Source organism: Marmota monax, unplaced genomic scaffold (genome assembly GCF_021218885.2).
Source record: "Marmota monax isolate L192 unplaced genomic scaffold, Marmota_monax_Labrador192_F-V1.1 WCK01_AAM20220418_F8-fsc00062, whole genome shotgun sequence".
Classification (NCBI taxonomy): Eukaryota; Metazoa; Chordata; class Mammalia; order Rodentia; family Sciuridae; genus Marmota; species Marmota monax.
In genome coordinates, this window is record NW_026695221.1 from 3368610 (window position 1) to 3382792 (window position 14183).

Sequence of the window (14183 nt, forward strand, 5' to 3'; positions counted from 1 at the left end):
CCTCTTCAGCCTTTTCTGTTTTGGATTCCATCTCCATAGAGAGAGGACAATTAGAGGCCCTGATTTTAAAGAGGCCAGGCTATCTTGCCTTACCATGGAGCCCTGTCTGTTGCCCTAACCTTTGGGACCATGGGCCTAAATGACTACCCTCAGCTTCCCTATATATTTATTAAGCTCAGTCTTTCAGAGCAGGTAATAGTGTTCAGGGCATCCTTTAAGTTTCCAATCCCTTCCAGTGAGCATCTTCCATTTCTGCGGACTTGGAAGGGAGGGGGTTGGACTTGGGGGAATGCTCACAGAGAAGCATGTTTGTGGATTTGCTTGTCAGAGATGAGTATGGTGTCCTGTGGGTACATGCTAATGGGTCTGTCTCTCTTTCCCCTACACAGGGCCTGGAGCAGTCATTGATGGTGTAAACTCGGCCTCTAGAGCGCTGGCTTGTCTGTGGCTCTCAGGGACCCTCTTTGCCCACTTCTTCATCAAGTTTTGATAAGAAACCCTAGGTCCTCTGAGCAACGCCTGCTTCTCCATATCACAGACTTTAATCTACACTGCGGAGGGCAAACCAGTTTGGGCTTCTTTTTGTTCACTTGTTTCTGTTCTTCTTCTTGATATATTTTTGGTTTTTTGTTTTTCTTTTAATTGTGATTTTTTTTCCAGTTGGAAAGAGTGGGATTGGGGGGAGGGGTGGGCAGGGTTCTACCATGTGTAGGATAATCATTTATTGGTGTGTCCCAAAATGGAATCTGCTCCTGCAATCTTGGCCCTTCCTTTTTGTCTGCTTCTCTTCCCATAATCATTACAAGCAAGCAACTTTCATGCACACATACATGCAGACACACACACACAAACACATACCCCAAAACATGAGTTTCATGTGAGCAAAGAAAATGTGCCTCATAAACACCCTGAAGACACAACTTGATTAATAATATGATACACAGTAAGAGTTATATCCATGTGTCTTGTTACTTCTGTCTCTTGAGCATTGAATCATTTTCTTGATTATAATGTACATATCTTCCATTCAAACGATTGTCAAATCTCATTAGGGTCCATATCTTTTCTTTCTAGAGAGTTATCTCACTATATCCAAATATGTGTATTTGTGTAAGCCACACATATACACAAACAGACACACATACATATTAAATCTTGCCAACTTCTCTAATCACTTTGCCCTATTCATTTTTCTACTAGCTGTGAGCATTAGAAGCTAGGGGCTCCGCATGCAACTAAAAACTAAACATGTAGAAGTCAAGTGACCAAAAGAAAAACAACAACAACAATTAAAAAAATGGGGGAAGTATATTAAGGGGAGTACTTCTCTTTTATAGCACATAAAAAATGATCAATAGATGGCTGTTTAGGTTTTATCAAGTGATCTATAAAAGTAATCATATGGTTATTCATCTACCCAATTGTCTGATTTATCTCTCCATCCAATTGTCTACCCACCTGTCTTTCTCTCTAGTGATCTATTTACTCTATTTATCAATCTATCAATGTAATTATCTAACATGTTTTTTTTATTTCTCTCCCCACTACTATCAGTTCATCACCATATTAATCTCTAATCATATTGTGTCTATTATACTTTATTTTGTCTCTCCTCTACCATCAACAGACATTGGCATCTTCAAAATTTCCTATCAACTTATCATGTGAAAGCCAATGATCTCACAGGCTAACAACATAGAAAAGCTGTACCCTGTGTCATGGACTCTTTAGAATGTGGAAACCCATCCACCCAAATTAAACCCTGTAAACAGATGGACCAAAGTAGCAATGTAAACCAGTCACTCACTATTCCCAGGAGAGTCTATAGTTGCTAAAACATCTTCTTGGGAAGCAGATCAGCTCTGGACAAACCTTGATTAGTACTGCGTTTCCTCTTTCGTGCTCAAAGGATTGTACTACCAACTTTCATGCTTCTCTCAGCCTTTCCAGAAAGTGCATATCAGGAACTTACAAGACCTTCTTCAAGGCAGATTTTCCTTAGGAGCAAGAACATGAAGGAAAACACACATCTGTGTCTGCAATGTAAAGTCAGCAGTCCATTCTCCAAAGTGGACTACTTCTAAGTGTTTCCTTTCTGTCCCAGTTCTGGTTTGATCTGTTTGAAAACCATCCAGTAAAAAGCTTATGGAGGCCAATTACATGGCGGGTGTGTTGAAAACTCTGGTATTTGTTTCAGGAAGCTCTTCTGAGCTGAGGGCACTTGAGCAACTGACTTAATTTCTAAGTACTTGATTAACACAACACTGCAAACAGAAGGGGGAAAGTGTAAGTGACACAGTTTTCTCAGATACAGGCTGCTTCTCTAATGGCTTTGGGAAGGATGTCCCCAGCTTCCTGTGTTCCAATAGACCTAGCATATAAAGAAGAGTGGACCAGATCTTTCCGCATTCTCCTGAAACAAGAAGGACTCAGCCAACAAGGGAGCCTGAGATTCAAAAAAAAAAAAAAAAACAGCATTGAAAACCACATGAGGGCATGAGAAAGAGGGGATGCTTTTCTATGCATCAACAATGACTTTCTTACAGACCTGCCCTGCCTCAGTTGGAAATCTTTTCCAGGCCTACATTATAGAGAATAAATATGAACTCTGTAATAGAGTTCCATTCCCTTAGTGCTTAATTGATCTCTTCCTCCAACGTAAGTGCCCTCTTTGTGTTTTTCTGCTATGGCAACATGAATATGACACCCAGAGTGGGGAAATATATGTACAATTGAAGATTGCCTTGGCATATGGAAAGCTAGGCACTGTCATAAGAAGTAGAGCTAATGGGAACAAAATTAATATTGCATTTGCCAGTTGTCAACAGGCATCTTTTTTTCCTAGTGCGCTACTAGGAACCAGGTTCTGGGAATATAAGTGATGTGCCAAAAAGAGCCTATTGATTACAACTTCCAGAGACAATCATGAGCTGGCACAAACTCAGAATTAAGGTCAGGCATGGACGTTTCATATCTATTCCCACACTCAGCATCTGGAATTGGGTTGTGTCAGACATTTTATGAGAAATAAATGTGTCATTTGAGTGTTCTATTGGTACTAAATTGTTACTTTGGAGTAAAATAAATGTGAAGGCTTTGGGGAGTGGATGGTGTTGGAGAACATGGTGCTTGGAATGGACAACCTGTACCTGTTCCTCACTCTAAGAACTGTTATGTTGCAAGGGGTCCATCCTCTGGCCAAGTAGATCATTGTATGCTTTCAAACCCAACAATACTGGGCTTAAGGTCACCATGGAACTCTGCTCTGTCTTGTTCCACTGGATATTAGGAAACATCTCTGATGGATACCTATTCCAGCCATGTTTCAGAGTGAAAAGTATGCTAAGTCCAATCCTCTTCTTTCTAAAATACAGAAAACCAAGAACATAAGACCCAAGGCAACTGGGATACTGGAAGTGAAATGACTTTTCATTTCAGTGGACATATTCCAGCTTCTGTATTATTTGAATCACTTAGGTCGGAATGGCTCCATGGGATGAGAGCTGTTGCCCAATATCTTGAAGTATATAGTAAATGTTTACTAAAGATGGCATCCACACTTACACATGCTTTTTCAACATTACATATGGAGGGTGGGTGGATAAGGCCTGCTGGACAGATTTGTTCGGAGTGCCAATGGTGGGGGTAAAAAGGGGATAAGGGCAGGAAAAAGAAATATGTCTCTGGGCAATATATCATTTGTGGGTTTAACACATACAAAGGAAACCAAGTGTAGCTTATCAGATTAGGTGAGAAGAATTCAGCAACAGCAGCTATTTGAAACCCTTCCCTTTCCCCAAAGTTAATATGTACTACCACCAAAGTAATGCCAATGAAAGTGCTAGTGTTAAGGCTCCAGCCAAGCTGTTTTTTCAGTAGTTTAATGCCAAGTGCCTGATACAGTCATCTGCAAGTCTAAACAAGTGTATTTAGTTTTTTCTTATTCTTGTTTTATTGGGGAGGGTGAAGATGTAGGGGAGCAGTTGTCAAAACATGCACATATTTTTTATAGAGAGTACAGTGCACAGTATTTTAGCTGCAAGTGTGCTCAAAATGAACAAAAGAATAGGGAAGACTTGGTATTGCAAAGAAGAATGGGTCTCTCCCCTCTGAAATTCACACCTCTTACTGGAGGATACTTTCCAAGTTAGGCTGTTAATTGGGAAGTGTACTCTGAGATTCTTGGAGCTCCATGACTGAGGCAAATTTCAGGGTCTGGGTCTGCATTAAACCTGTCAACTTGCCCTGAACAAGGAGGAGGTAGCAAGTTCTATTTACATTGAAGAACTATTACATCAAAAGAGCAGAGAATTCTAAAGTGGGCAGTTGATCCCAGGGAGAGCTTATTAGTAACATGACATCACAAGTGGATAGAAATTGAATATTTGTAGTGCCAATGGGCAAATTTTCTCTGTAGTTGTAACATGGCTGCCCCATCATAGAAAGAGGGAAGGGAGAGGCTTAAAATGAAGGACCCCTGGTGAAGAGTTTCTTTCCCCAGTTGGACCCTGAGTTCTCACTGAGAAAGTAAAACTGGCTTTGCAATACCAGGACCAGCACTCCCCCAACACACCCTCACCACAAACAAAATTAAGTCCCTTTAGAATTAGGGGAAGCAACAAAGTTTTTCTTTTGTGTAAAATGCATTTTTTTTTCTTTTTCTCTAATGGCAAGAATCTCTTTTATATTTATTTTGCACAACCCCCATTCCTGGAAATTCTCATAGCCAATTGCTTCCCCTCCCATCAAGGTTTCTCTGTCTCTTTCTTTTAAGACAAATAAGTTTGAACAGTTTCGGTAAAACTTCACAGGTGTGTAACTAGGAAGACAACATTTTGAAAGAGATGCCATATGATGAGGACTCCTAATGATCACTGAAAGCAAACAAATAAAAATGCCAGTCTCATTTCCCTCATTTCTTCCTTAAGAGAAGAGAAGTAAATGAAAGGAGGAAGAAATAGTTTTGCAATTAAAAGATGTGGCAAAATGATATAGCTGAACCAGTGCAATTTAGCCTTCAGGTGCAAAATACTTTGAGTCCAAAGGAATGTGAGGTGGACTTAATTAGATGCAATTGTCTTTCTCCTGAAAGTTGTCAGCTAAACTTAATTTCCAGTATTTTGAAACAGATTCCTTTTACCCCCCCCCCCAATGGTGCCCTTTTAAGGCACATAGTTATTTCACACCATTGGGTAGAGAAAGAAACATTGTGGACCCTTTACCATCCTTGTGGGACTACATTCTATGTTATTTGGCAGATGTATAAGGATATCAATAATCACAATGATAAGTAATAATAGCTGCCCTTGCATTAGTTAAAGGGAGAATTTTTAATCATTCAGAAAATTTTGTGACATGTAAAGTGCAGTTGTGAGGAATGTGTGGGTGTACGAAAATGTATCTGTCAAGTTCAGAGTCCTCTAGGTTTTAAAAAATATATATATGACTTAACAATGGTGCCGTTATAGCCGTGTCCAACAATGGATGTGCCCATTTTCACAATGATCCTTAAAACAAATCTATGTTCAAATGCTTTAAAAATTTATCACATGATAAAGGAGTATAACTTTGTCAGCCTTCTAGAGTTCTTTTTCCTTTTATTTTCTTTCTTATATATTTTTCCTTCAAAATTCAATGAAGACTTGATTTCTGTCAATAATTGTATCAAGGGTGAATATACTACCTGAATTTTGTGCATGTTACATTGTAGTTGTAACCTTTTCTAATTCAGGATGAATATGAGATGGTTGTGATTGTGCAGTGTATCAATAAAGTTTGAAGAACTTTGTAACTTTTAGGGGGCTGTTTATTAGGATATCATTTGAGTTCCAGGAATGAAAAAAACAAGTGAAGAAGATTATGTTTCTCTCATGTGTGTGTTTTAGACTTTGAAGACCAAATGCAATCCAAAAATTGAGAATAATCTCCCCCATCTTCCTCCCCCTATCTCTTCCTCCCTTCCTGTCCTATCCCCCCCCCCTCTCTCTCACACACACACACAAAGACACAGAGGGCAGAAAGCCTTCTAAGCACTTTCTTTCTATATTATGCTATTTACAAATAATATGAAATGGAGTTGAAGCCTTAAAGACTAAACTATTTATTTCATAGGATAAAATGAAATCAGAACAGATATTTCTGAAAAAATAGTGACCAGATACTGCTAACTTTGGGCATTACACTTCTTAGTAACCCTGCTGCTTGGTTCCACTAAAGTAATACTGCTTTGAAGTGGATGGATATGAGCAAATACATGATGATGTACATTTATTCTTGAAAGTGTGTACATGGGTTTAATTTTTATTATTTTAGGCTTTGCTGGAATATATATCCATAAGTAGCATGACAGAGAGCCCTAGAGAAGATGCTTCACTCATCTAGTTGCCATTTCTAAAGCATCATTCTCTTCCAAAATAATTCTAACTCCTCTTCCTTTGTCACACATTCATCTGCTTTTCTGAAAGAATGAATATTAACCTATTTCTTACAATTCAGTTTCTCTTCAATAATTTGTAGCTCCATGAAGCCTTTCTAGCTCTGCCATTAACCAAGAATGTGAACTTCCATGGGTGTTTGATCTTAGCTTTTGCTTCCTCATCTGCACAATTTGTGAATTTATTTACACCCCTCTGAATACTTTAATTCAAAATATTTGTTTTTTTTTTAACCTGTCCCCACTGGATTTCTCAATGCTTTCTCCAAATAAAGCCTAGATAATGATTGGCAATGGTTTGGAAACTCAGTAGAATGTGGATTAAGATTCTTCAGTTTCATAACACAAGCACCTTTTCTGGTAAACACCCTGAGCTAAAGTTATGGGGTTGATATTTCTGTCAACTTCATATATAGGCAAAGGCTAATCAGGAATTTTTATGACTCAGTCTACCCCCTATGGGATGGAATATAGACAAATTGATAGACTAGATGTATGCTCTTTGTAAATCAAAATGGCAAGTAAACACTAGATACCAATGATTGAGAGTTTCCAATTTCCTTAGGCTTATTGTAAAATCATGAGTTGTGGATGTAGAGGAAATGGGATTCCTATTCCCCTGACCATCTTCATACCTCCTGTACTCCCTTTCCCTCTCTTTGTTCTCCTTCCTTTTCATCATCCTCTCCCCTTTACAGGTGACCTTCTTCTGCTCCTGTTCAAACTGCAACATTTACTCACCCATGCTCTTTTGCTGGCATGGGCATTTATAAATCTTTCACTCCATCTGGCCACTCAGCTCCATCAAACATCAAGGTACCGATTTGTACTTCCATCAGCTAACCACTCACCTAGCCATTCAGATATTATTTTCCCATTTATATAACCCTAATTTCATCTACACAATCATGTACATCCCTAATGTGACTGTTCCTCGTCTATTTATTTAAGCCATCTATCCATTCCCTACCTGTCAATCCATCTAGCAAGCATCCTTCAACTCGCCTTTGGCAGACATTCCTATTTCCCAGTCCACTTCAAGGTAATGAAAATCTTCGCTGTTATCTCTCTATTCCACAAGGGAGGATTTATCTAGTTATTCTTAAGCATAGCCATTAAACTATTGGATGTGTTTTTCAGTATCTTCAACCAAAATATACTCTATTAAAAACACATACATAGAGAAGTGGTTTTGGAGATATATTTAGTGCATGTATTTCCCTATCAAATTAGGAAAAGGATGGAGAATTGGGTGTGGATTGGAAACACCCAGATGAGCAAATGTGCATGCTTAACTTTCTAACACTAGGATTGCAATCAGCAAAGAGCACAACAAATTACAGTGAAAAAATAAAACACAAGAGACTGTACTTGGCAACTACCATTTTTTCCCACAGTTTGGATTGCTGTTGAAAAAATTACTTACTTTATTGAAAATTCAGGAGGCAAACAATTAAAGTTGGAACTAAACCCTATGATCAGTTTTGAAAACCAAAATGCTAAAGATACAAATAACGCTACCTTCTTTAAACATGTTTGTCTTGTCATTAGGAAATCTTCATTTTTGCCTTACATTTCTCCATTTATTCATTGCTCATGCATCACATTTAGTTGGAAAGTCCCCTTAAGGAGTTTGTATTTAAGATATGAAAATAGTTGTATAAAGAGAAAAATTACAGTATTGTATTGCAAGTATAATGATAGAGATGTAAGAAAATGGTTGCATACCACAAAACAAATATTGAGAGATAATTAGAGAGCTTTTTTATTCCCCCGATTTTTCCCCAGGGATAAAAAGCTGGAATGTAAACAACCAAGATAGGCAGTATACTAACATAAAGCTATATGACTATAAAAAGAAAGTTTAACAGGACCGTGGTGCATTCTATATTCAGGAATTTATGATGGAATCAATAAATATTTGTGAAATTAATGAACAGTATAAAAGGAGTTAAAACTATAAATGACCAAAAGTCTATACTGCAGTAGATGATGAAAGTGGTACAAGACCTCCTGGAAAGGAGAGAGTAGCATGTAGAATGCCAAACCTGTAGAATCTAAAGTTCCCTTCCCATGCAGGATTACTGACCATATTATGTTCCCTTGAGCCTCAAAGCTCCCTAAACTCTACTCATGAAGAGGAAACCATAGCTGGGAGTGGGGCCCTGGCACACATGTGAAGGATACTGGCCAAGGTTAAGTGTGGACCTGTTAAATCCTTCTCTAAGCTGACCTTTTCCAGATAAGACTTACCTAAAATGCTGTAGTCTGGGACAAAATACTTGACTTATTTGCATGTAAGTGTTTAAAATCATCTCTTACTTCAGCGATAGTAACAGTTTTTTTTTTTTTTTTTCTGTCCATTAACTGCTATCTCCCATGAAATACATCCCTTCACTTACATCGGAGTCCTCAAATGAGATATTTTCTTTGGAAGTATAATATGATGCAGTCTGGGGGAACTATTTTTAATTTATTTTTTTAGTTGTAAATGGCCACAATATCTTTATTTTTGTTGTCTATTTTTATGTGGTGCCAGGGATTAAAAACCCAGTGCCTCACACATGCTAGGCAAGTGCTCTACCACTGAGCCACAACTCTGGCCCAAACTATTTTTTAAATTTATGACCAATAAATGACTGGTTATGTTGTCTTGGACCACCTCGTTACTGTCTCTGGACTTCAGTCTAATCTTTGATAATGTGGTGCTCTTAGTACCCACCACAGAAGAATGACTATTAGAAGTATTAGATATTAGATGTAAATAGGAGAGTTAGCATAATATGTGGTACATAGTTAGCTGTAAATTAAACATTAGTTTTTGTGTTCTTCCCTCAGACTTTCCTCAATGTTCCCACTGTTCCTGAGCTTTCATTTCAATGATATTTGATTTGTGAAAAATAAACTCATATTTTGTATGCTATTTCTTTGTTAAAATTAAAAACAGAAATACAGGGGCTGGGGTTGTGGCTCAACGGTAGAGCACTTGCCTAGCACATGCAAGACCCTGCGTTTGATCCTCAGCACTACATTAAAAAAATAAATAAATAAAATAAAGGTATTGTGTACAACTACAACTAAAAAATAAATATTAAAAAAGCAGAAATATATTTCTGAGTCATGGATTATTGAAGGACACCAGCTTAGAAATTGACATCAATTAGATATTTTTCTGGTAGGATAACATAAGAGTGTTGAAGAAAAAATAGAAAGAGTAGAACTTACTTTTTGAAAAAGGTATTATGTAGTTATAAAAGACAAGGACAGAGCATACAAACTAGAGAGAGTGTCTATCTTCAAGAGTGTTCTAGCCCAGACTTAAAAGTATAATACTGGCTGGGGTTGAAGCTCAGTGGCAGAGCACATGATTAACATGCAGGAAGCCCTGAGTTCAATCCCCAGAACCCCCCCCCCCCAAATAATATAAACGCCCCAAAACAGCATGCTAGGTTGTTATTCAAAGGCTAGACCAGCCCATTAGAGTTCACATAACCCAGATAGTGGAACTTCAGTCACTCTTCTGGACCCTTCCACAACTCCATGTTGTGTGTGCTGAGGCTTAAAGAAATTACCCAGGGAAAAGGAGAGAAAAGAAGCAAGTGGCAAACAGCAGAGGGGCATCCTTGACCAGCACATAGAGGTGTAAGAAGCGTAGCAAGGTCAAAAAACTACAAGTGCAGACTACCCCCAAGAAGGGGGAGGGCCAATGCAGTATGGCAAAAGAAAAGTGGAAAGGGTGGGCAAGGTTTAGATCCTCAAAAACTTTACAGGGAATATTAAGCTGGATTTTCCCGGAAAAGAAAAAGAGAAGACATTGTAGGATTTCAGCAGTGGAATGACCAGATTATGTTTGCAGTTTAGAAAGATCTCTCGGACCACAGGTAGATTAAGTAGGCATCTGTTAAAATGAGGGGAGGAAAACATGTTAGGGATACTTCAGGTGAGAAGGGATAAGGAGGAATAAGAAGCAGCAGGCAAGTTGGGATGGTTTTTAGAGGGGTAATCTGATGGAAGGGACTGGAGGCAGGTGTGATGGAGGATGCCAAATATGGGAAATAGTCCATGTTTTCAGTTGAGCCAAATGGGTGGAAGATGAATGATTCTGAACACTTAGAAGGAGGATATGATTCCATGCAGTTTTTGGCATATTCAAGGATCTGTAGAACCTCCAGGTGGAGATGTTTAAGCAACATCAGCATTTTCCTGAGTCATCTAATTATATCCACTGCCATCCACAAGGGATGCCTGATTTCCTTTCTTTGCCTCCCACTTTAATTCCATAGGAACTTTAGCTCCTTGGATCATCCATCTGCAATTCATTTCTCATCCTCCATTTCCTCTATCTCTTGATTTTGTCTTAAAAAGGTACTGTTTTTTATTGCTTGTTTCATTGGAAGGGTGGAGAGCAGTTCTCTGATTAGGCAGTCAGGAAGTAACAGATGATTTAAGGAGGGAAGGAGGAAAACAGCCCAGCTGTCCCACCTCCCAGATGGGATTTGGTTCTTGTGCTACACAAAAGGTCAGACCATTATCCCCTGGGTTTTGTGAGAACCATTGAAACTAGAGAAGATTCAGACTTTTTTTTTTAACAATTTATCTATACATTACAGTGATGCAAGTTCTACTTGTGATTTTACCATATAGTTTGATGCTTACTTGCAAATTCAAGGAGGGATGTTATGCTTCCAAGTCTCATCAGAGCGCCTACCTCTGATTAAGAGGAATGCATTTCATTTGAATGACTTAAGAATATAGTGCTAATTCACAATAAGGCAGGGAGCACTAAGGAATAATAGCGTTACCTTAGATTAGGTAGAGGGAAGTGATGGAAGGGGAGGGAAGTGAGTGTGGAGATAGAAAAGATAGTAGAATGAAACAGACATTATTACTGTATGTATAAATGTGACTACATGATCAATATGATTCTGCAACATGTACACTCAGAAAAATGAGAAATTATATCCCATCTATGTATGATATATCAAAGTGCATAAATGCATTCTACTGTCATGTATAACTAATTAAAACAAATAAAAAAAATTTAAAAAAAGAATATAGAGTTAGGTTTAGTCTGTTCCATTTGTCCTCAGTGCTCCCAGAGAGACCCTCCTAGTACTAGAGAGGAAACCAGGGTGTCTGGCTGTATTCAAATGGCCTTATCAGTATATGTCCCACACATAGCCACATGAGTGTAGGTCCATGTGTATACTGCCTAAAAGGGGAAGCTGCAGGGTCGTTCAGCTCAGGGAAAGCTGAGTTTAAGTCCGGATTCTGCCTGGAAGTTGATAGTATGATGTTTTTGAACCTCAGTTTCCCCCTACACACAGCAGAGCAAGTAAGTAATGACTCCATGGTAAGGTTATGCAGTGTGTATAAGAAGAGATGTGATATTAAAAAAAAAAAAGATCTCTGGCATTGCTCTTTGCCTATAGAAGTTTGTCACAGAGGTAGCCAATTCCTTAATGTCATTCCTCATTTTTTGCTCTCTTCTCCATCTTCCAAACCACTCCCACCTATCACACATTGATGGTCCAGAAGGCATAATGTAAGTTCATATTCTTAGAGTTGTGGTTGGGATCCCATGAAATGAAGTCCAGCATAGTGCCCAGATTCTGTGTGTCCAAAGACTATTCCCTTTCTCCCCCTGTCCTGTGCTTTGGTGCAGTCATTTCAGTATAAACAAACAAACTAAAAATGCATAGAGAATGTCTGGTGCCTTCCTGGTTGGCTGTCCCTGAGGATCACAGCCAGCAGATTGGGCTCTTTTGCTTGTGATCTTGTTTCCTACAGGGTGGATTTTCAAGAACAGTTGCTCTGGTTAAAAGACCAAATCACTTCTGTTTCTATCTCTTTTGTGACTAAAGGTCTTTGGGGAATCAGCTTAATAGAGAAATAGTCCCTATGTGTTTGAGTTGGCCAAGGACAGTAAAGGGACTCACTGGAGGTCCTCAGATACACAGGTACCAACTCTTCTTAATGCAGCCAGTCTTAATCTCAGTTCTACAGCAGCATGGACAACCACATTTGTGATTTGTTTCTGTCTCATAGTTTCCAGCTTGTGCAAAACTAGCTTCAGAGGGCTGGGATATAGTTCAGTTGGTAGAGTGCTTGCCTCACCTACACCAAGGCCCTGGGTTCAATCCCCAGCACCACCAAAAAAAAAAAAAAAAAAAAAAAAAAAGTGACTCCAGTACTGAGTTAGTCTGCTCATTTGAATATATGCCTTTTGATGTGAATTTCTTGCTGAGTTACTCTCAGAAATCCCTATTGTCCCTGTCTCACTTTTTCCTGTATAAATCTCTATTCTATAGGCAATTTCAGCACTCTTCAAACTGCTCCTATTCCTTCTCTTCATTCTTACCTTAAGAAATGAGAATCTGTTAAGAAAGCACTAAGACAAAAGACAGAAGTTGCTGTAAGGGTGAGGGATACTGGCTGGGGACACCTGATTTGTTGCAGTGCCATGATGAAGTCTATCGGTGAATATCATAACTCACCAGACACATCCCTGAACAACAGCAATGTGATGATTTCAGTGTGTGTACATGAAGAGGCAGGTGGGGGAGAGCAGAGGAAGGCAGAAGCTGATATATATACCGAAGTCATAAGTTGGGTGAGGGGTCTTCATGTAGCTCACATAGTATTAAAAAAAAAGGGGGGGACATGTGTCATCCTTACTGGAACTCAGGTTCCCAGCCAAAGACTGACAAGGCTGAAAATCCAAGACTGGTCCATCTGATTCAAACTGATGTTCTTTCCAATTCAACACCAAATTGCCTCCTGGCCGCAGAGTTGACCTCATGTTCCAAAACACACTGGACACTCTTTGCTGAACACAGAACAGGTCACTTAAGTCTCTGGTAAGTCTGCCTTCTTTGTGAGCTTCTAGAAAGGAGGTCAGGGGTTTTTATCTATTTGAAGAAAACACATAAGTTTTTAGACAATCTCTTGGCTCCAGTGTTAGGATCAGGAAATGGCTGTACTGTTCTGCATTGACCCTGTCCATCTTCTCATAGTGGAACAAGCTCTGTGGTGTTGGCTCATGTGTGACCTTGAACTATGTAGGATTCTGAGAGCCTCAGGGAAACAACATATCAGAGGGAACCTGGCAGTCCTATGAAGAACCAAAGAGAGGAAATAGTTAATTCCAGGTTCTACATGCACAACAGAGTGTCATAAAATTAAGAATAAATAGTTTTTCTTTTAGTTTGAACAAAACAAGAAAAGTTAATAAAAATTGCAGCATAGAAAGACAGATTATAAACTACAAAACATTAACTCTACTGACTTAGATATTACTCCATTTAGGCAAATAGGAACTATTGATTTGAGGTATAATTATATAATTTAAGTGTGTATTTCTATATAAAATATCTTATATCTACCCATCTCTCTATCTGCCTCTCTATCATCAATTCTCTGTCCATCTTGTATACATCTGTTTATCATTTTTCCTTGGTCACCCACCACTGCCCCATACTAAAAGACAACAGATAGTTTGTATGTTTGCTCCTTTTCCAACACCTGCATTGGTGAAGACATGACTTTGTGATCTCTCTCTCTCTCTCTCTCTCTCTCTCTGTGTGTGTGTGTGTGTGTATGTGTGGGTGTGTGTGTTAGTTACTGGGGATGGAACCCAGAGCCTCTTGCATACTAGGCACGTGTACTACCACTGAGCTACAACCCCAGCCAGAACTCAGGGCTTTTGAGCTGAAGAAAAACAAAACAAAACAATCCTTTGGGCAGAGGC

At 38.9% G+C, this 14183-nt stretch overlaps 1 protein-coding gene across 3 annotated transcripts in view; it reads left to right on the top strand.

Annotated features, from left to right (window-relative positions):
* Opcml (opioid binding protein/cell adhesion molecule like) overlaps positions 1 to 3554 on the top strand; it is a 1182194-nt gene extending 1178640 nt beyond the window's left edge. For all 3 annotated transcript variants that reach the window (XM_058575284.1, XM_058575283.1, XM_058575282.1), the window contains one exon: positions 390 to 3554. In XM_058575284.1, the coding sequence (XP_058431267.1) occupies positions 390 to 490 (101 nt within the window). In that variant the 3' untranslated portion in view covers positions 491 to 3554. The remainder of the gene's footprint in view (positions 1 to 389) is intronic.
* Positions 3555 to 14183: the final 10629 nt, after the last annotated feature.